The sequence below is a fragment of the Dasypus novemcinctus genome, chromosome 16, assembly GCF_030445035.2.
Source record: "Dasypus novemcinctus isolate mDasNov1 chromosome 16, mDasNov1.1.hap2, whole genome shotgun sequence".
NCBI classification, from domain to species: Eukaryota; Metazoa; Chordata; class Mammalia; order Cingulata; family Dasypodidae; genus Dasypus; species Dasypus novemcinctus.
In genome coordinates, this window is record NC_080688.1 from 57,987,431 (window position 1) to 58,010,807 (window position 23,377).

General features: G+C 36.7%; 1 protein-coding gene and 1 pseudogene across 1 annotated transcript in view; one reads left to right on the forward strand and one right to left on the reverse strand.

Moving 5' to 3' along the window:
• Nucleotides 1-13,450, forward strand: part of PIK3C3 (phosphatidylinositol 3-kinase catalytic subunit type 3) — a 195,244-nt gene extending 181,794 nt beyond the window's left edge. Inside the window, exon 25 of the mRNA XM_058277607.2 lies at nucleotides 12,600-13,450. Coding sequence (XP_058133590.1) covers nucleotides 12,600-12,614 — 15 coding nt within the window. The 3' untranslated portion in view covers nucleotides 12,615-13,450. The remainder of the gene's footprint in view (nucleotides 1-12,599) is intronic.
• The window catches only part of LOC101412456 (STING ER exit protein pseudogene), a 131,846-nt pseudogene that overhangs the window by 104,151 nt on the left and 4,318 nt on the right, over nucleotides 1-23,377 (reverse strand).

Genomic DNA, 23,377 nt, shown 5'->3' on the forward strand with positions numbered 1-23,377 from the left:
TGCTTAGGCATGGAAGGGCACAGGGATACTAAAGAAGTTCTTCATATAAGTCTTTTCAAATCTGTTTCTTTTTGGTTTTTTTTTTTTTAATATACTCAAAAAAAAAAAAACATTACATAAATGTTACATAAAAAATATAGGGCATTCCCATATACCCCACTCCCTAGCCCTCCCACATTTTCCCACATTAACAACATCCTTCATCAGTGTGGTACATTTGTTACAATTGATGAATACATTTTGGAGCATTGCCACCAAGCGTGGATTATAGTTTACACTGTAGTTTATACATTCTCCTACACAGTTTTGTAAGTTATTACAAGATATATAATGGTCTGTATCTGTCATTGCAGTGAATTCAGAACAATTTCCAAGTCTTGAAAATGCCTCAAAATTACCCCTATTTTTCCTTTTCCCTCTCTTCAGAACCTTCAGTGGCCACTGCCTCCACATCAATGATAAAAGTGCTTCCATTGCTAGAATTACAATGAATTTATAGTAGAATAATATTAAGTCTACTCTAGTCCATCGTTCATTCCTCAGTCCTAAGGATTCTGGGGTGGTGATGCCCACTCTGCCTCTAATTAAGAGGAGGCTTTAGATCGCGTGGAGTAGATGAATGGGACTATCTTGCTGGCAGTTAGAGACTCTCTCTGTTCCTTGAGATGGTTGGTGTCCATCATTATTTTCTTGATTTGCATTTACCTAATTGCTAATGATGTTGAGTGTGTTTCCATGAGCTTTTTAGCCATTTGTATTTATTCTTTGGTGAAGTGTCTATTCAAATCATTTGCCCATCTCTTAAATGGGTTGTCTTTTTTATTTTCAAGGTATAGGATTTCTTTCTTTATGCTGTATATTAGGCCTCTCAGATATATGGTTACTAAATGTTTTCTCCCATTGAATAGGCTGCCTTTTCACTTTCTTGACAAACTCCTTTGAGGTGCAAAAGTTTTTAATTTTGAATAGGTCACACGTATCTATTTTTTCTTTCATTACTCATGCTTTGAGTGTAAAATTCATGAACTATTTCCTAATACAAGATCCTGTAGATGCTTCCCTACATTATCGTCCAAGATTTTTATGTTCTTGGCTCTTATATTTAGATCTTTGGTCCATCTTGAGTTAATTTTTCTATAAGTTGTGAGATGGTGTTCCTCTGTCATTCTTTGGATACTGATATCCACTTCTCGAAGCTCCATTTGTTAAAGAGGCCATTCACTCTCAGTTAAATGGACTTGGTGGCCTTGTTGAATATGCCAGCATCTATATCAGAACTCTCAATTTGGTACTCTTGTTCAGTATGTCTATCCTTGTGCCAATACCATGCAGTTTTGACTATGTAGCTTTGTGGTATGTTTTAAAGTCAGGTACTGTGATTCCTTCGATATTGTTTTTCTTTTTCAATATATCTTTGGCTCTTTGGTGCCCCATGTCATTTCAAATAAATTTCATAATTAACTTTTCCAATTCATTAAAAAATGCTGTGGTAATTTTTATTGGGGTTGCATTAAACCTATAAATCAGTTTGGGTGGGATAGACATATTAATGATGTTTAGTCTTCCTACCCATGTACAGGGAATATTCTTCCATTTATTTAGGTCTTCTTTGAATTCCTTTAACAGTGTTGTGTATTTTTCTGTGTACAAGTTGTTTACATCTTTAGTTAAATGTATTCCTAGGTATTTGATTCTTTTAGTTGCTATTGTAAATGGGATTTTTTCTTGATTTCCTCCTCAATTTCCTCATTATCAGTGTACAGAAATGCTACTGACTTTTGCACATTGATCTTACAACCTGCCACTTTACTGAACTCATTAATAAGCTCTAGAAGCTTTGTTGTAGATTTCTCAGGGCCTTCTATATATTGGATCATGCAGTCTGCAAACAGTGAAATTTTTACTTCTTCCTTTCCAATTTTGATGCCTTTTATATCTTTTTCTTGCCTTAGTGCTCAAGCAGGTACTTCTAACAGAATGTTAAATGAGTGGTGAAAGTGGGCATCCTTGTTCTATTCCAGATCTTAGAGAGAAAGCTTTTAGGATTTCACCACTGAATATGATGTTAGGTGTGGGTTTTTCATATATACTCTTCATCATGTTGAAGAAGTTTCCTTCTATTCTTATTTTTTGAAGTGTTTTTATCAGAAATTGGTGCTGTATTTTGTTCAGTATTTTTCTGCATCTATAGAGATGATCATGTGATTTTTTTTCTTTCAGTCTGATTATGTGGTGCATTACATTGATTTTCTTATGTTGAACCATCCTGTGCACATCAGGGATGAAACCCACTTGGTCATGGTATATAATTTGTTTGATGTGTTGTTGAATACTATTAGCAAGTATTTTGTTAAGGATTTTAGGATCTAGGTTCATTAGAGAGATTGGTTTATATTTTTCCTTTCCTGTGGTGTCTTTGTTTAGCTTTGGTATTAAGGTGATTTGGCATCATAGAAAGAGTTAGGCAAAGTTCCCATTCCCTCCACTTCTATTTTTTGGAAGAGTTTAATAAAGTAGGATTGGTGTTAATTCTTTCCAGAATGTTTGGTGTTCACTTGTGAAGCCATCTGGTCCTGGGTTCTTCTTAGTTGGGAGGTTTTTGATTACTAATTATAATTACTTGTAATTGGTCTGTTGAGTTCATCAATTTCTTTTTTTTTCAATGTGGGCTGCTTTTTTTATGTGTTTCTAGGAATTTGTCCATTTCATCTAAATTATCCATCTTGTTTGCATATAATTTTTCAAAGTATCCTCTTATGATACTCTTTATTTCTGTGGGGTCAGTGATGATATCCCCTTCCTCATTTCTTATTTTATGTATTTGCATCTTCTCTCTTTTTTTCTTTATTAATAGTTAAGGGCTTGTCAATTTTAATACTTATCTCAAAGAACCAGCTTTTTATTTTTTCTAGTGCTTTCTTATTTTCATTTTCATTTAGCTCTGCTCTAATCTTTGTTATTTCCCTCTTCTTGCTTTGGAGTTAGGTTTTTGTTCTTTTTCTAATTCCTACAGATGTGCAGTTAGGTCTTTGATTTTAGCTCTTCTTTTTTAATATAGTCATTTATAGCTATGGATTTCCCTCTTATTACAGCTTTTCTTGCATCACATAGGTTTTGTGTTGTCATTTTATTCATTTCAAGGTAGTTACTTCTTTTGTGATTTCCTCCTTGACCCAATGTTTCTCTAAGAATGTGTTGTTTAACTTCCATATGTTTGTGCCTGATAAGACTCTCTGCACCTTACTGATTTCCAGTTTCATTCCATTGTGGTCAAAGGAATTACTTTGTATAATTTCAGTTTTTCTCAATTCAATGAGGGTTTTTCTGTGGCCTAGCATGTGGTCTAAGCTAGAGAATGATCCACATGCACTAAAGAAGAATGTATATACTGCTGTTTTGGGATGTAATGTTCTTTATATGTTTATTAGGTCCAGATCCTCTAATGTATTATTCAGTGTCTTCATTTCTTTATTGATTCTCTGTCAAGATGTTCTGTCTAATGCTGATAATGGTCTATTAAAGTCCTCCACTATAATTGTAGAGGCATCTATTTCTCCACTTAGTTTTTCCAGTATCTACCTCATGTATTTTGAGGCACTCTTTTAGGTACATAAACGTTCACTTATTCTTTTCTTCTTAGATTATCCCTTTTATTAATATATAGTGGCCTCCTTCAGTAGTTTTGCATTTAAAGTCGATTTTGTTCGATATTAGTGTAGTTATTCCCACCCTTTCTTGGTTATTGTTTGCATGTAAAATTATTTTCCAGCCATTCACTTTCAGCTTCCTTGCATCCCTGGGTCTCAGATGAGTTTGAGTTTCTTGTAGACAGCATATAGATGGGTCATATTTCCTTATCCATTCTGCCAATCTTTGTCTCTTGACAGGAGAGTTTAATCCATTAACATTCAGTGTTATTACTCTCAAGGAATTACTTACATTAGCCATATTTTTTAGGCTTATATATTCCATATGCTGTTTTTATTTCTCTTTTTATCTTTTACCTGTTCTTATAATTTCCTTCAACACTCTCTCCTGTTTTTTCCTTTCAACCTTCATACTGAAGAAATACTGAAGAAATTCCCTTCAGTATTTCTTGAAGGGCAGGTTTCTTATTGATAAACTCTAAATTTCTGTTTATCTGTGAATATTTTGAACTCTTCCTCATTTTTGAATGCCAGGTTTGTTTGGCTGGAAGTTTTTTCTTCTAGCAATTAACTATGTCATACCACTGCCTTCTTGCCTCCATGGTTTCATATGTGAAATTAGCACTTAATCTTATCAAACTTCCTGGTATATGATGGATCTCTTTTCTCTTGCTAGTTCCTTTGACAAGTACCTGTCTCGGAGTAGGCCTGTTAGGATTTATACCGTTTGGGGTGCAGTGTGCTTCCTGGACATACACATCCATCTCCCTTAGTAGGATTGGGAAGTTTTTAGCCATTATTTCTTTCAACACTCCTTCTGTCCCCTTTCCCTTCTCTTCTTCCCCTGGGATGCCTATAATACATATTGTTTGTGCGTTTCATACTGTCATTCAGATTCCTAAGTCCCTGCTGGATTTTTTCTGTCTTTTTATCTATCTATTCTACTATCTGACTTAATTGTCAGATAGTGCCTTCCACGTCACTCTTTCTTTCCTCTGCTTGTTCAGATCTGCTGTATGTGCTGCCAGTGTATTTTTTATTTCTTGCATTGTGCCATTACCATCATATCTGTTATCTTTTTACATGTTTATAATTTCTTTAGTATGTTCTCTCAGTATCTTCTTAATATCCTAATCTCTTCCTTCACTTCATTAAGTTGATTCATGATATTTGTTTGGACATCTCTGTTTAGTTGTTCCATGTTCTGTATTCCCTCCTGTTTTTTAGTTTGTTCATTGGACTGGGCCATGTCTTCCTTTTTCTTAGTATGGCTTGTAATTTTTTATTGGTGTTTAGGCATCTGTTTATCTTGATGGGTTTATTCCATTGATTGGTTTCTTTTCCACTCCAGGGTTTTGTTTTGTTGTTTTTGTGAGTGTGGTAAAGTTTCACTTTGACACTTCTTTCCTCTTATTCTATTTCCTTGCTGTTTTCTGTGTTTCCTGGAGGAAAAAAAAATTAGCACCAGAGGAAAGGAAAGAAATAAGAAGAAAATAATAATAATAATAGTAAAAGGTAGAAGAGGAGCCATACAAGACCTTGGAAAATGAATAATTAACATGAGTAGGAAATACAGAGGAATAAGAATAAAAACGTGAAATAGAAACAATGAAATGAGAAACAAAAATAGAGAAAAATATATAGAATAAACTAAATGGGCAGAATAATGAGAAGAGGAGGAAAAAAAGTAAAAATAGAAAAGACAGAAAAATAAAAACAGGAAAAATTGAAGACCAAACAAAAGGTGGAATGAAAGAACAACAGAAAACAGAAGATAGAAAAATGAAGGAAATAAAAGAAATAGTGTAGGTAGAAAAAATCAGTAAAAGAAAAAAGGAAAACAAAGGGGAAATACAACAAGCAAGAAATAAGACAGCAGCAACTAATAGAAAAAAGGAAAAAAAAAAAGAAAAACGGAAAGACAGCCTTTCCCCTTAGGCCCCTAAGGAGCTTCTCAGGCTGTCAAGTGTTCATCAGTCAATCACCCTGCAGCCTGCCCTCTGCAAGTTTTGAACCAAGTTTTAGCAAGTAAAATAAGGTAGGAAAAAAAGGAACTTTTTAAAAATAAATAAATAATAGATCCAAAAAAAAACTAATACAAAAAAATGCCTATTTGTTCCCTGTCAAAAAGTTTCAGCTGGAAGCCTCATAACCTGGTGGATCACTTCTCTAAGAAAAGCCAGGAATCGACCAGGGACCTAGTATATGCAAGGCAGGAATGCCTCCACTAAGCTAAACGGTCTCCTTAGTGTAGTGAGCCTTTCAGAAAGCTATTTGCCCCCTTTTCCTTAGGCAGGTTAGATTCCTAGCAGTTTGCCAGAGTCCGGCTGATTATGCAGCTATCTGTCCCAGCCCCCTCTCTAATCTAATTCCTCTCTTTACCTGGGTGGCAGGTGTGACAGCCTTCCTGCGGAGACACCCCCACCCCCTCTCCCAGTCAGGTCAGGGTCCCTTCTGAGATTCAAAGGGGTCTCAGCTAGCCAAATTCACTGCAAAGAAATCACTCTCCACTCTCCCAGACCCCTCTTCCTCCCAGGGAATGCCCCCTCCCAGTCTGTTAGGAGCAAGCTCTACCTAGGTTATTTACCCTGAGGGCAGGGTATATGTGCCATTCCAGCCACAGGGGTGAGCAACTCATGGTTTTCCCTTGGCTGCTTTATTTTCCCAGGACTCTCCTAGATGAGTCAGAGCACCTTCCCTTTCTAGATATATCCTAGGCCGCTCCTTCAGATAGGTCTCTGCCCCCTCTCTGCTGCTGCTTTGTTGTGAGAAGGTCAAACTCTGCCTACCCACTTCCACCCCATTTTCCCAGAACCTCAAATCTGTTTCTTAACTAATCTCTACAGTGGTTTATTTTTTTATATAACTGTCAGATTTCTACATATATATAGGCTAAATATTGATACTAATAAATCATGTGTACACTCAAATTCCAATGACCAGCACCTAGTTTTTTAATCACTTGTTGCATTATAAGAATGCCAGTATTGCCAGTTGATTTATGCTAATATTATACTCCTGTTAATCACTATGAATTATAGAACCTTTTTTTTTAATTAAAAAAAAGGAGTTAGACTGGTATGTGTTAACAAAAGTTTAGTTGTTTCAGCATAAAAGAAATTACATTCTGAAAGTCTGAAAATTGCCAGATACAACTATTGGGTTGAAATGCTGAAAAGGTTTGTTTTCTTACATAATACAATTCAATTCCTTAGAAGGGTAGAGATTAAACACTGCAATATTTGTTACCTAGCAACATGCACCTATTAGTGGTACAAATTTTACACTGCAAAATAATTTTATTTGGGTCATCGTCTTTGAATTTGCATCATCAGAACTCTTTTCCTATTGGAATGATCATTAAAGTGCTTTCTAGTCTTGCCTGCATGAGAAATGTAGAGATTACATTTTGGGTCAGTTTCAGCTCCAAAACTAGGCCTTTCAGTAGTATTCTCTCTCAGTAAAGTCCATTTCCTCCTGTTTCTGCTTTTGTTTTCTACCTTTCTAGTTACTGAGTGATGTTGGGAATCCGGACAATTGGGTGTGGTTTTTCTTAATCTCAATAAATATTAAGTGTAGCTAACCAAATCTTGGTAATTATCTAGGGTCATAGAGGTATTTTTTTTCCAGATTGAATAGAAAAGTAGTAAGAACAGATTGGGTTAAAAAAATCCCAGCTCAAGAACCAAAGAACACATCACCCACATCTATTTAACAAGAATGCTTACTTAGCCCATGTTGCGTTCAAGGAGGAAAAACCCAGATCCAGGCAGAAAAGTTAGTAACTGTCAGCACATTAATGTGTAAGTCACATCTTACATGCCTTTAACTTAAGGGAATTCAATTAAATATACTTGGGTGGATTAAAAAACAAATAACAAAAAATCAAAACCACTAAAAGGGGGAAAAATACTGCTCTTATACCTGATATTTCTCCCAAAGGGTACGTCTCTAATAAATGTGAGAGAAACTCCCTCAAAAGTCTTTCATTTTCCAAGTGCCTCTCATACTATGGCATCTTACCATGTTGAATGTGATTCCAGTAGTGAAGATTCTTGGTTTTTGTACAACATGACCTCTAAATTCAAGCCATCTGCTGTTTAAAGTTTTTGTTTTTTTTCATCTGTGTTGAAGGGAAGCTTCCTGTTTTAGACTTTTTGAGAGGTGCTTGCCTCTAATGTGTTATCACCTGAAGGACTTTACATGAATAATTGTGTTTGTTTATATTCCCGCCTTGCCTTTAACACCTAACCCCTTCATAGGATATGTTTCCACTGTAATTGCTGTACTCTGATATACTTTCTAGAAAGCTACTTTCTAGGTCAGCGAGTCTCTCCAGAATTGGACAACTAACCATTCAAGCCCATTTCTCTATAGTTTTACTCTACTGTAAACATAATCTATGTCCAGTATTGTATAAACACATTGGTAGTATTCCTATGTACATACTTAAATTGCCTTGGACAGTCTGGTGTTGCACTGGTGTTAACTCTCCCATTATTTGAAAGTCACTATTTCAGAGGGTCAGAGTAATTTCGTTTTTGATTTGGTTTGTAACCCTTTGTAATAGTAAATATTTAGATATACTTTTAAACCCTACTGTATCTTTCTTAAATATAGTGCAATAGAATTTTATTTGTGAACTTTGACGTTTGATCTTATTTAATACGTTAAGGAAGCCAGCTGTATTTAAGGGCCATTCATCAGCTAATACCCATTGTGGAAAAGGAAAATTATCGTGCACAAAATTTTTATTTACTTTTTCCTTCAATTATTTTGTGTAAAGTCTTTATGCCTAGATATTTAGTATTATTTTGGGTCCTGATGGAAAGTGAACAGGTGATAAAGTACACCTTAATTTTTAAATCAACACAGACTCTTTTCTAGTAAACATATAATTGGCCTTTATTTGGAAATGTCCATATTTTAAACCCCAGTTCATGAATTTATCATTATTAATATTCTCTGCTCTACAGTTAAGTGGTGTTTGGTCTTTAGAAACATGAGCATGTAGGTACAAAATAAAACTAACAAAATTTTGCAGGTTGAAAACATTAATAGTACTCAAGATATGTAAGTGTAATTACAGATCCTACTGTGCATGTGTTTAACATTATTATATCAATGTTAGAGTTTTTTTTCCTTTTGGTGACACACTCTTGCCTTTTATTCTGTTCGTGCTTTTTAACTTTCCTGTTTATATAAATTGACCATGAAAACTGATTTCTCTTTGCAAATTGAACTCTTTTCCCTTCTCATATTCCCTCTTGTAAGTCAAACTAGAGTAACATGGAATCCTCATTGCTCACTAGGTTTAGTCTTGATTTACTTAAGTACTTTACTCATACTTCTCATAAGGTTGAAAACAGTACTCTGAAATATTCTAATAGCCATGTAGAAAGCCCCCCCAAAAAAAAAAAAGAATTATCTCTCAGTGTGGCAAATATATAATCTACATTTATATTTATATACCCTTTCCTTCCCAATTTAAACACATGATACTCTGTATAATAACTAAAAACTGCACTGGGACATCAGGTTGCATCCTCCTGCATACACACAATATCATGCCCTTAAAAGAAGAGAAAAGAGCCTCCTTTCTGAATTTACATTATATGGGCCTTAGTTTGATCCCATTTTACAAATAAAGAATAGCAGGTGCAAAATATTTCAATAAACAAAACCAAAAGTAGTGCATTCTATGGACAAATAGGAATTCTTCTGCTCTAAAAGTGTTGTAATTTTCTAAAGCGCTAGATGATTCTCTCACCAGAAGCTTAAATAAACAACATGACTCTACTCATACAAAACAGGTTTGTATCATTTTGTGTCCCAGATTGAATTACCCTGAGAGGAATAATATTGGTAACAGAAATAATAATAGCAATAACTTAAATGTGCCAGGAATTATTTAAAGTGGTTTCTTTGCATTACCTCCTTTAATCCTCATACCTATGAAGAAAGTATATAACCAGACCTGTTTTATAGGTGAAGACTGATTTACCTTTTCTCTCCCTAATCTTTCATCTGACCATGGTGGGGAAGGGGGTAAGGAATAAGTTTTAAAAACAGCCAAGAGACTATGATGTAAAAAGGAGTCACTGGGAATAGTTAATCCCTGATAAATATGGTAAATATGAGATAACAGTCCCTTTGCACAGTGGCCAAAGCCAATCTTGAATTGCATTTGAATAGCATGTACACTCTCAGCACACTGCTATCAGCACTGCCGCAAACTGCCCATTAAAATCCATGATGTTTAAAAAATAAATAATACAGGCAGTGGTTTCATGATAAATGTTTTGAGGCTTTATGATCAGTTAATTATTGTAATAGCAGTTAGCAAAATGCCCCATAAGTTTCAAGTAAAATGTTCTGCAGTTTAGCTTTAATCCATACGATTTTAATATCCTAATCTTCTCTAAGGAAGGTTTGCAAACAGTTGCATATAATCCTTGATAAGGTTTGCCATGCTTGTTTCCTTAATTGCTTTTAATAATACAAATAAAATAGAAAGTGTTTTCCTGCCATTCCATTTTTATTTATTTTTCATTGTATGCTTTTATGGGTAGAGGATCGAGGACTGGGGCAGACAACGCAGTGTCTAACCCTTCAGCTTCTCTTGGCTGCTACCCTCCTATTGAGAAGGACCATCATATGGCTCATGTGCAAGTCCTCCAGTCTGTGCCAGTGTTGCTGGAGAGATGAGAGAGCTTTTGAGCCCATTTCCAGTTGAGAAACCAAGGGTCTGAGAGCAAAGGGACTTGACCAGCATCACAAATTCTTCAAAGACAAGAGCTGGGATTGGAACCTGAGGGCCTTAGCTTAATAGCAATGTCCAGCAGTGATGTCAAGTGGGAAATGAAGACCAGAGGGCTGGGAGCAGAAAGGACAATAAAAAGGTTTGCAGGCAGGATTCAGGCAGAGGAGCTCTAAGGGATGGGTACTTGCCACCTGGCTTGCATAACTCTTGGAAAGGAATGGGAAGGAAGGAGGAGCTTTCCCTTTTGGAAGTGCCTAGAGGCCTGAGAGAAGATGGACACCTTGGGGAGTTGATCTATTCCTCAGGAACCTGCCATTCTATTTTATAGCAAATTCTTATTATAATTCTTCAGATGTACAGGAAGTTGAGTATTTTGGGACTGGCTCTGCTATACAGTATTACTGTTTTTCTCCCACTTTGAAGTATTCAGGAAATATATTAGAGATCATCAATTTAGTAGCTTTTCTCTCACACATCAAAAATAAATATTCACACGTTCATTTTTTGCATGTTCATTTTTTAAATTGCTTCGAGGATAATATAGATTTCCTAATATGTCAGTAAGAACCCTTAGCAATTTGACTTTAGCTTGTATTTCCAATCATCCTGCTCTTCCACTAGCCCTCAAAAGGAGCTTTCTTTGTAGCTCTGATGCCTACCCACAGGTGACAATTCCTCACACCCAAAACCCTCCCGACCATGTGCTATGCCCCTTTGCTCTTTGCTTGGGAAATGAGTTCCCCACCCATTTGCCCAACTTTTGAAGGAGTGTGCTATTATGGCTTCTCTATATAAGCATTTTTATCTGAAGCATCTTTGCGATCTCCCATATTAACTGAAGCAGTTCCTGAAACATAGTAGACGGCAAATAAATGCATGTGCTTATACAAGTACCGAGAATTTCTTTAAGCTGATTATTTTAATTCTCTTATTCTGCCTTTAAGGAAAATATTTATACAACTTCTTAAATTATATAGTTTATTCCTTTTATTAGCATCAAAAGTAAATCTTACACTCTTTCTAGAATTGCTGACTTAACAGATTAAAATCAGTCAGCTTCTTGGCCTTCATTTTTACACATACACACATGTGCATATGCATACACACTTGTAGCTCAGTTTTTTTTCTCTTCACTTTTTCTTTGCATAGTACCAAAGTGAAGTTTGTAGAAACTTTATATTACAGATAAACAGCAAAGTGAAGTTTGTAGAAACTTTATATTACAGATAAACAGCATCCTTAATTCCCCCAAGATATCACCATCTTATAATTAAACAGGCACATGAGGTATGTAGGCCTCATTGTATACACCCAAACAAAAGTATCAGCGTCCTTACTGACAACATCTGACATATTAAAAATAACCATTAACTGTTGCAGATTCTTTTTGCATTAAATACCCTTAAAATTAAATATGTGAAATTCTCTCCATTTCACCAAAAGCAAAATGTGAGGGATAGTGATAAAGAAGAGGCTACTGTAACATATCATTATAAACATTATATATGAGGTAACTGTGAGGATGCCTAGCACAAAATAGGTGCTAAAACTGTTTTTTTTACTCCTTTGTGATATACCATTAATATTGAAGACTGTTACTGTGTTGGTCTCAAAACTTCTTTCTGTTGGGCTGACTGCCATACTTGTTCTTTCAGGATTAAGTCTTTTGATTTCCAGATTCTCTCTGGAATGGACAGGTTTCATTCTATGGAAAAAACTATAGGTTTTCAGTCTCTTCAAAAATGTGGTACACCAAGAACTAAGCATACCGCCCAAAATATTAATCATCTCATCACTGCAGAATTTAGTGGGGTTTTTTGCTTTCCTGGTGCTAGATGAGATGTTCTTGCTTGTCATATTATATTTATATAATATATAATAATTGGGTTATATTGAGCTTAGGTGATCAAGCACCCTCCTTCCCAAATATTTTCTTATATAAACTGATTAAGTCAAACCTCAGGAATCTTTTACACTGTGGTTAACTGCAGTCATCTTGATGACAATTATTAGCAAAGTGATTCCTTTTTAAAAGTAGTCTTTTTGAAAAAGTTCTCAAATTAGATGAGTTTACTTTTAAAGAATCATGTTCATTTCTTTCAAAGCATTTTTTTAAAAACCTTATAGACTCTTGTTTATCTTCATTTGTGAACAGTAAATTATTTTCCATTTGTATTCTGCATTTGTAGTACTGGAGAAAATGAAACTGTGTTTGACCCATCAAGATGCTTGACTTGGTAGGAAAACTACTTTCAAAGCAACCTGTGTATAATGAAGACTTCAGAGTAACAAGCATGGAAGAGAAAACAACCTTCAAGATACTGTTTTTCCTAAATACTATATAGTGCCTGAATCCAGATTCCTTGGATGTCATTTCTTAAATATGGTCTTGAGGAATTTGTTTTGAAATATTGTATATATTTATTTTCAGATGTACACATTGTTAATAAGCTAAGAAATAAGAAGCTTGTTCCAGGATCATGTACATATTGTGAGAATATATGGAGGAACATTATGTTTAAATAGTAAAATATTTTAATTTTTTGGTTTAAAATGTCATATTTTTCCCCCTCATCTCTTCAAATCAGGACAGCATTCATACGATTTTGAATTATTGTCTCAGTTTAAAAGGTTTTTTTTGTTGTTGTTCTTTACTTCATTTTTGTCTTTGCCTAGTTTATCTTACTTTAAAATTAAAGTTTTACATGTTATGCCTCATTCTTTTACAGTTTAAGAATGGCTTTTATGTATAAAAAAACCAAAAAACAAAAAACCAGTCATTTCCTCTTGCAAATCTAGTTTTAAACTACAGTTCTCAAGTTTTAAGTATATGTAACATAGAATACAAAAATGTCTTGAAAACTAGTTTTCATTTCCCTATGGTTCTAAGTATGTAAAGTAGTATATAAAAATATAGTTATTTGAACTGTCCCCCCAAAAAACAACACAACAGCAAATTTTAAGTATTGAGCCTAAGATATTTTTATGTATTCATGTAGGCATAAATTGTTTTCTGCAATAAATTATTTTTTGATGCAGACTTAGTTTTCAGCAGCTTAAGTGTTTTTCCCCCTTTTAGGTCTGTAAGTCCTACTACTACAATCTAGCTTTTCTGCCTCTTGGAACTTTGAAAAAAGGAGCATCCATAAATGAGTTGAGCAACACAAGAATGATATTAACAAATTAAGTTTCACAGTCGTTTGACTTTGTTTTAGAAGAAAAATCTCATTCTTTTGGTGCTGAATCAATATTAAATACCAAACGCCAGAAAAGAAGGAAGATAAAGAAGGTTAAACTATGCTTCACAGGAAAGCAGACTTGGCCCAATGGATAGGGCGTCCGCCTACCACATGGGAGGTCCACGGTTCAAACCCCGGGCCTCCTTGACCCGTGTGGAGCTGGCCCATGCGCAGTAGCCTTGCCACGCAGGGGTGTCCCCCATGTAGGGGAGCCCCACGTGCAAGGAGTGCACCCCGTAAGGAGAGCCGCCCAGCATGAAAGAAAGTGCAGCCTGCCCAAGAATGGCACTGCACACATGGAGAGCTGACACAACAAGATGACACAACAAAAAGAAACACAGAGATTCCCAGTGCTGCTGATAAGGATAGAAGCACTCACAGAAGAATACACAGCGAATGGACACAGAGAGCAGACAACTGGGACGGGGGAATAAATCTTAAAAAAAAAAAATAACTATGCTTCACAGAATGCCATGGTAATAAACATTTGTCATCAAAGTCTTATCTCTGAGCTTGCCTCTTTAGAGTGGGGTTACCATCTAGAAAGCAAACATGTAATCGAAAGAAGTCCTAGAGGCATATGGAATGTAGTTTATATAAAACATACATGCTGATTAGAAAAAAGTAAAGATAAAAAGACATTTGCAAATCGTCTTGAAAGAATTTGTCTAAATTTATTGATAACCTCCATCTTTCATCTTTTTCTTTCCTTTGTCGTTTTTTTGCCCAGACATTTTTAATCCACACACATGCTCATTCTTCTATTGTTTCTATTAGCATCTCCTCCAAAAGTCTTCTGAATGTCCTGTTCAAAGTGTCCTCTCTGTCCACCTTCTGAACACCCATAATTTTTTTTTAACTTAAATTTTTTAATTGATCCCCCTCTCCCCCAGATGGTTCTCTCATCTGTCTGCTCATTGTTTGCTCACCTTCTCCAGGAGATATCGGGAACTGAACCCAGGAACTCTCACATGGGAGGCAAGTACCCAGTGGCCTGAGCCATATCCACTCCCTGTGGGCTGCAGCACCTGCATATTTAGGCATCTGATCATTGTTGCAGTGTGGAATCTAGCTCGTTGCAGCAGGTGCAGTGTCTGCTTATCTCATTTACAAGGCACTGGGACCCAAACCTGGTACCTCCCGTGTGGTAGGCAGGTACCCAACTGGTTGAGGTTCATCTGCTTCCCCATAATTCTTTATTTATACTTCTTACATAGGCAAGTAGTACACTTTGATATTTTTATACTTGTATGTCCTATTTCTAGGGTTGGCAAATTTCTCCTATGAAGGACCAGATAGTAAATATCTGTGGCTTTGAAAGACATTTGCTGTTAAAATGCAAAGGCATCAATAGACAATACATAAATGAATACGTGTGGTCAGAGTAGTTTCCTGACTTCTGTTTTAACTGATGGTAAGACAAAAACTGTCTTACTCATCTTTATAAACTACACAACACTGTGCAGAGCTCTACCATTACAATGTAGTCTGCATTTTTCTTTATCATTACTATGTGAATTATTTGCAAATTCTCTATTGTTTCAAGCACTCTTTGCACCATTGTCAAGTACATGGTTTTAATTAGTGTGATGCACTGTAAGTATTCAGAGTGAGATTTCTGAGTTGGGGACAAAATGTGGATGATAGCAGTTGAGAGTTAGGCTATGGGAAAGAAAAAGGTCTGGTAAACATTCCTAAATAAAGGGATGATACAATCTGATTTTTGCTATCCGCCATATACTAGTGTTCAATGTTCTCTAGCTCATTTCATTATGGAGTTTTCAGTTGGATATATATTGTAATAGTAGCAGTCAACATTATTTAAAGACTTAGTATTACATATTAGGGCTATGCTTATTGCTTCGTATGCCCTTATTTCAAATCATTATTCTTTATAACAGTCCTATGAAGTAGAATTGTGTCTTACCATTTTCCTGTTTAGGTTACTGAAGTTTAGGGCAGTTCAATTATTTGCCCCCCATCACCATCCCAAAATCCTCAAGATTGAGGAATGCACAAACATAAAGGGAGAATACAACCATGGACTTACGATTATAACAGAAGAACTGGTAACACTGATATAAAAATAGTGGTTACCAGAGGTTTTGAGGGGAGGGTAAGAGAAGAATAAGTGGAACATTGAGCATTTTTAGGAAATTGGAATTGTTCTGCATGATATTACCATGTCATACAGGCCATTACACATTCAGTGAAAAGTAAACTGTAAACTATAGACTTTGGTTAGTGCTTCAATATTTGTTCATCAAGTGTAAAAAATACACCACAATAATATAAGATGTTATGAATAGGGGAAAATAGAGGGGGGGGGAGTGGGGTATATGGGAATCCCCCATACTTTTGATGTAACCTTTATGCAATCAAAAACTTACCTATAAATAATGTTGCTCATCTGGGAAGAAATTATTTGCCTCAGATTAGGCTGCCAATGAGAGCAAAGTTGGAATCTGAAGTTGGATTAGTCACACTCCAGTGATGACAGTTTTGACTATTAAACTCTCTTAGCCTTCCTTTCTCACTGAGACAGTGGTGATAGTACTGACCTCCAATGTATGCACTTAGGAAGCTGTGTGGTCCATTAGCCTTTAATACCAAAGAGACAAGGCTTATCCCTTTTATTTAGTTATTTTTGCATGTTTTATTTTTCCATTTCCTTTATCAGGGTTACCAAAGATATAGGCAGTAGTAAATAAAGTAAATTTCTAGATCTACTTGTTATGCCACATACTAGCCTTGGGATGGGGAAACATCATCAGTAGAAACATACAGATAAAATAAGCCTTAACCTAAATAATTATGTAGCTTACTTATATACTTGCACATATATCTAATGTTAACATTTTTGAAAAAATAACCAGATTAAGGGTCTCAGGAGCATTTTATAAGTAATTTCTAATGTTTTCAGTAATGTTTTTAGGTGGATCACAGAACTCCAAATAAAATCCAAAGAGTGAATGCCTTGAGAATAAACCTTTTTTTAAAGATTTATCCCCTCCCCCACCCCACCTTGTCTCTGTGTCCATTTGCTATGTGTTCTTCTGTGTCTGCTTGTCTTCTCATTAGGCAGCACTGGATACTGATCCTGGGATCTTCCAGAATGACAGAGAAGTGCTCAATCTCTTGTGCCACCTCAGCTCCCTAGTCTGCTGCATCTCTTATTGTCTCTCTTTTGTGTCTTTTTTGTTGCATCATCTTGCTGTGCCAACTCTCCACATGGGCCAGCTTGCCGCACAGGCCAGCACTCCTGCGTGGGTCAGCTTGCCTTCACCATGAGGCCCTGGGGATTGAACCCTGGACCTCCCATATGGTAGACATAAGCCCGAATGCCTGAGCCACATCTGCTTCCCAGGAATAAACTTAGTGCCAAATGGAAAGACAGTTGTTTTCTGAGATAAATTTAAAAAACAGTGAATTTTCTATAGTCAAATACAGAAAATATACTGATTTGCCAAAGGAATGATTTGATAAATACTTCACTATAAAAAATGCATAGCACTTGTGAGGGATCCTGGAACAGAAAAGGGACATTAAGTAAAAACTAAGGAAATCTGAATAAAGAATGGACTAGTTTAAAAAAAAAATGGAATCAGTAACCACAGGAGACAGCATCCTACCCATGTGACCATTTGGAGAAGGCAGAACTGAGGCTCCTGCATCTGGTAAGAGAAGGCTGAGCTAGACCACATTGACCAGACTGTACTCCCAAGGACCAGGGGACCAAGGAGGGGCTAGATGTATCAAAACCACCTAGGGTGCTTTTTAAATGTAAATATATCCAGTCTACCAACAACCAATTAAATCAGACTGTGCAACTGGGGGTCTTTCCAGGGGATTCCAATGCACAACTAGGCATTGTGCACAGCTAAGGAACCAGTAGATGAGACATCCTTTAAAATTTTCTTTTAGTCTTAACATTCCATGGACCAATGGTAGGGAACAGAGCAGGGGAAGAAATGTATCAGGACAGAGGACATTCTTAAGGCTTAGTTACTCTGATAACACAAATATTTCTTGCTGCAGCCTTACTCCATTTTTTCTATATTTGCATTTTGAAGGAAAAAATTATATCCTCAAGAAAAAAGCATACCAAAACTTTTTTACTTTTATCTACCTTGAGGGTGTATAACACATATACCAAAATCCAATATTCAATTTCCATGGCTGCTGGTAATACTTTTAAAAATATGTATGGTATTAAAAACTTCATATACCTTATATGTAATATGATAAACTTTAAGACAAATAAATATTTTAGGAACAATTGATACATTTATATACAGTCTCACTATATGAATTTCCAAACAAGGTTATTTTGGATGTTTTTACTTTGCTGGGTGCATTTCTTTCATTTTTTTGTGGCTTTTTGGGGTGCATTTCTTTTGCCCCTCTTGTATTCCATTTTTCTACTCTATTCTTATTGTGAAAATGTGATAAGGTCTTATTGTTGTATCCTTGATTATTAGTTCAGTGTCTGGCCCAGCACAGGCCTTCAGTAAATGTTTTTGAATGGGTGGGTCAATAAATAGACGAGACTTTTCCCTGGATTCTAATATTTTTTTGTCTGTAATGGTCCTATTAAATAGTGCTCAAGGAACACAAAATCCAGCACAAAATTACTCAGAAGATGAGTTTGATTCTACTAGAGAAATGAGCATGGGCCTTGAAATGGAGAAACAGACATGAAATTGCAGAACTACAGAGAAGCTGAGTGACTATCATTTGTTAATTGAACATATATATTATCAACTCTACCAGGCACTAATTATTATAGATGCTGGGGATCCATCTGTGAACAAAAGCCTACATTCTAGATTTGTGCTTTAGGTTGGAAATACAAAGAAAAATATGCCAGGGGTCTTAAGGACTGAAGGCAAATCAGGCAGAGTTCAAGGACAGGGAGTGATGGGCAGAGCTGCCATTTTAGTCAGAATCTGTGAGTACCTCTGATTAGGTAGCTTCTGATCAGAGGCCTCAAGGAAAGAACAGGGTGAGCCCTGGGGCTATCTGAGAGAAAAGGTTAACCAGGCCTGACATATTTCTTTGCAATTACATTTTTAAAGATCCCAAAATGCAACAAAGCAAAGCAGGAATAGATTTTATGTCCTTTTTAATGTTCAGACCTAATCTAGGAATTGTGGAAGATATTATTCAGGGTATATTAAACAATTTGCTAGTTAACCATGGTTCAAATAAGAAAAGGCCCGCTGCTCACCTTAACTGGGCCATCGTGATGTCTTCTGCATCCCTTCAGGGGAGGGAAATTTGTCTCTTACTACCTAGCCAGCCAAGATGAGTTCATCCCAAGTCCCTTCACTGCCACCTGGAAGAGACTTTCCTGACATATAGATTAGTATGTTCAGGGACCTTGAGGAAGGAAACAGTATTTAATACCAAACTGTGGCTAGTATGGTCAGAAGGCAGAGAACAAGCAGGAGAGTAAAGAAAACGCAATATGACTTGAGCAAAGAAACAAGCTGCCTAAAAGGTTCACAGCTAAGGGTGGTACCATCCCCTTAAAGGCATTGGAAGATGGGGGTTATTGATTATCCCAATGACTGGGGGAGAGGCAAGGAAGTTTAATGTTCTGCAGTATTCAAGACAGCTTCACACAAGAATAAACGTCCCACTGAAAATGCATATAATGACACAGTTGTGAAACTACAAACTGCTTGGCACCCTATCCAAGACAGTGGGCTAGAGAGAATGGGAGTTTCTCCTCTCTTCAAACCATATGAAAGAGTTTGCTCTCCCAAAAGAGAAGGGGGCTCAAAGGGGAGGATTTCATGTCTGCCTTCTCAAGTGTACCATTCAAATCCATATCTTCTATAGAAATTATTTCTTGATCTGTAACTGTGGCAAACACGGTTGGATGCTACCTGCCAGTCATTCTGTCCCCTTCTTTCTTACTGACAAAGCCCTGGTTTTGAACAGTTATTTACTCTCCTATGTTCAGAGAAGGTCACTAACCTACTGGTCCTCACCCCCAGACCAAGTAGAGAAGCCTGACAAGAAAATAATGGCAGATGTTGCTTAAAAATGTTCTCTAAGTTACATGTATGTGTTTATATGTGTAATTTTGTCTTAAGCCATTCAAAAATAAATTGCACAAATGAGACCCATTACCCTTAATACTGCAGTGTATTTCCAGAAAATAAGGATGTTTTTCTACATACAATCATTAAAATCAGAAATACTGATCTGATATTACCATTTAATCCACAGTGTGGTAGGTTCAATTATGTACCCCAAAAAACAGTCTTCATCAGCACCCCTGTGTGTGAATCCATTGTAAATAGGACCTTTTGAAGGTGTCTTTCTGAGTTAAGGTGTGGCTGACTGAATCAGGGTGGGTCTAAATTCATAAGACCTTTTAAAGAGAACCCAGAAGTCAAACCAGAACAGAACATTGCCCTGTGGCAGGGGGCAGAGACACAAACCAAGGAACCTTAAGGATGAATGGCTGACAGCAAGCACCAGAACACTACAGACCCTGTGAGAAAGCAACCTTTGCCAATATCTTGATTTTGGACTTATTCTAAGCCTCAGAACCATGAGCTAATAAATTTCTTTTTAAGCCAACCCACTATGAGGTGTGTGTCAGCTTGGCAAACTCAGACACAGACTGCATTAAAATTTCACCAGTTGTCTCAACAATGGCCTTTTTAAGTCCAAGAACCAATTTAGGATCATGCTTTTTCTTTAGGTATCATATTTTTAGTCTTGTTCAATCTGAAATGACTGCTCAGTCTTAGCTTTTTTTTTTTAAATATGTATTTTTTTTAAAGATTTATTTTTATTTATTTCTCTCCCCTTTCCCACCCCCGCCCCAGTTGTCTGTTCTCTATGTCCATTCGCTGTGTGTTCTTCTGTGTCCACTTGCATTCTTTTCGTGTGGCACGGGAATCTGTGTCACTTTGTTGCATCATCTTGCTGCATCAGCTCTCCATGTGTGCGGTGCCATTCCTGGACAGGCTGCACTTTATTCACACTCGGCAGCTCTCCTTATGGGGCACACTCCTTGCATGTGGGGCTCCCTACGCAGAGGACACCCCTGCGTGGCATGGCAGTCCTTGTGCACATCAGCACTGTGCATGGGCCAGCTCCACACGGGTCAAGGAGGCCCTGGGTTTGAACCATAGACCTTCCATGTGGTAGGCAGACACTCTAACCATTGAGCCAAGTCCGCTTCCCAGTCTTATCTTTCATGGCCGTTTTTTTTTAAGGAGGTACCAGAGATTGAACCCAGAACCTTGTATTAATACATGGGAAGCAGGCACTCAACCATGAGCTACATCCACTCCCTAATGAGAGTTGGGTTTTTTGTTTGTTTGTTTGCTTGTTTTTAGAAAGTACTAGCGATCAAACTCAGGATCTCCTACACAGGAAGCAGGCATTCAACCACTTGAGCTACATCTGCTCCCCTGACTTTACCTTTTTAAGAAGCACAGGCCAATTACTTTGAAGAAATCTCCATTGTTTGGGTTTGTCCCCCACAACTTACGTTTTTGGTAGGAATACTGTAGAAGTAATGCTGTGTTCTCAAGGCATCTATCAGGAGGCATGTGATGTCCAACTGTAGTCTCCCTGGTGGACATAACTTCATTACTTGGTTAAGAAAGTGTCTCCCAGCTTTCTCCATTGTAAAGTAACGTAAATTAACAAGTAGAGTTTTATGAGGAGATATTTTGAGAATATGTAAATATCCTGTCTTTTAACACACTTTTACCCACCAGTTTTAACACAGATTGATGAGTCTTGCCCGAATTAATTATTACTACGGTAGAAGCCAAATGGTGACATTCTAATTCCATTCCTTCTGCACCTGTTAATTGGCCTTATACTACAAGGTAGAACTTTTCCATTAATAATTTATTCATTAATTTACATTAATTTATTTAAATCAACATGGACTCTAATGGATTCCTACTATATTTTATTATTGAATCCATTCTGATACAACTTATTTTGATGGTTTAATTGCCTCCACACTGGCCTACCTTCAAACTGGCACCATGTCCCCTTGCCATGGTCCCAACATTCCTTGAGTCCTTTGTTTCTTCTGGCTTCTCTTATACTTGCTCTGTTCCAGCCCTGGAATTAACCATTTCTCCAAGAAGTCCTAGTTCCTTTCAGTTGAGAAGGTATTTACAGATGAAGATCTGTGAGCCAGATGTTCTCATTGTCACCAGACTTCTCTCAGAGCTAGGAAGTATATATCTACACTCACAATATATACAAACACCCTGAAAATTCTATATATGGACATGTATGTGTCTGTATGTATATCGTGTATACAAATTCGCACCAACCTCCAGTTATAATCCTACTCTTCCTCATCATAATTGCAATCTCCTTCTCCTACAATAAGAACCCTAGCTCCCACTTCTCTCATTGCAACTATTTATTTGTTCCATCTACCCTCTCTATAACTAACCTGAACGCTCATTTCCAGACCCTACCCCCACAAAGATCAGGTCAGCCAAAGCCTAGCCCCAAATAATTGGAAGGGAAGGGAAGAAGAAATAAAACCTGAAAAAATTTTAATAGACTTGTATTGATGAAAACATGGCCAGTCTGAACTGAAAAGGACTGAGATTGCTCAAAATGAAGAGGTTCCTGGGCTCCCAAGTTTATATGGTCAGGAAGCCGTCCAAAGTGGCAATTTACCTACCAATACAGGCTCTTTCTTTTGGAAAAAGGATATCTCAGAAGGCAAAGCCATGAGCCCAGTCCATGGAGACTATGACTGGGGAGACACTCCCAGAGAGCATAACCAAGCTCTAAGCAAGAAACATTCACTGAGGGGAACCTGGCAACATTTGCCTAGTGATATTTTAGAATTGTTACGGAACAGTGACTTCTAGATTGCACCAATTCTTCATCTTTTGAATAAGAGGTTATGTTGAAGTTATCCAGTCCCTGTTTCACCACTGTATGATAGGTGTGTAGGAGGGTCAGATAGCTTGGTTTTTCATTCTTAAATCTAAATCAATAGGAGCAATGTCAGTATTGCTTTACATCATGAAATCCTGGACTATGGCCTGATGACATAGTTGGATGAGATTTTTAATGATCCTGGGAAGAATGAGAATAATTGTTGCTAGGTAATACAGATATTATGCATTGATTGTGTACCAGACTCAATGTAAAGCACTATGAATTTCAAGATTTTTTTAAAAAGTGTAAACTTGGGGTAAATTTAAAAGAATTCTTAAACCACAATAATTTTCCATTGGAACAATCTGACCAGATAACCCTCTACACCATGTCTTTGATTCTTTCCAAAACAAAAGTTAATGTAGCCATTGCCAGTATTGCAATTTTAAAACTGAAGTCTCAACAGAGGGTAATGGATAAAAATAAATAAGCTCAAATAAGCAGAATAACCTATTTCTGAATGAAATAGCATCTACCTTCAGTTTTTTTACATTATTTCATAACCACCACTATCTGCCTTGAGACTAATGGCATTTGACCTTTAGCTGAGTTTAGGTCAGTCACCACGGGAAAGCCAGGCCTCCCTAACTATTCCCTCATGCCTTTGTCTCTCATTTCCATATAGCTTTGTACACTCACCATCTCCCCAAACCTCTGGCTACTTGGGCCATCAACAGAATCTGTAATTGCCAAAGTTTACATTTTGTGCTGTAAAATTAGATACTATTAGAAGAAAAAACTAATATAATCAAACAAGTTAGTTTTCAGGAATT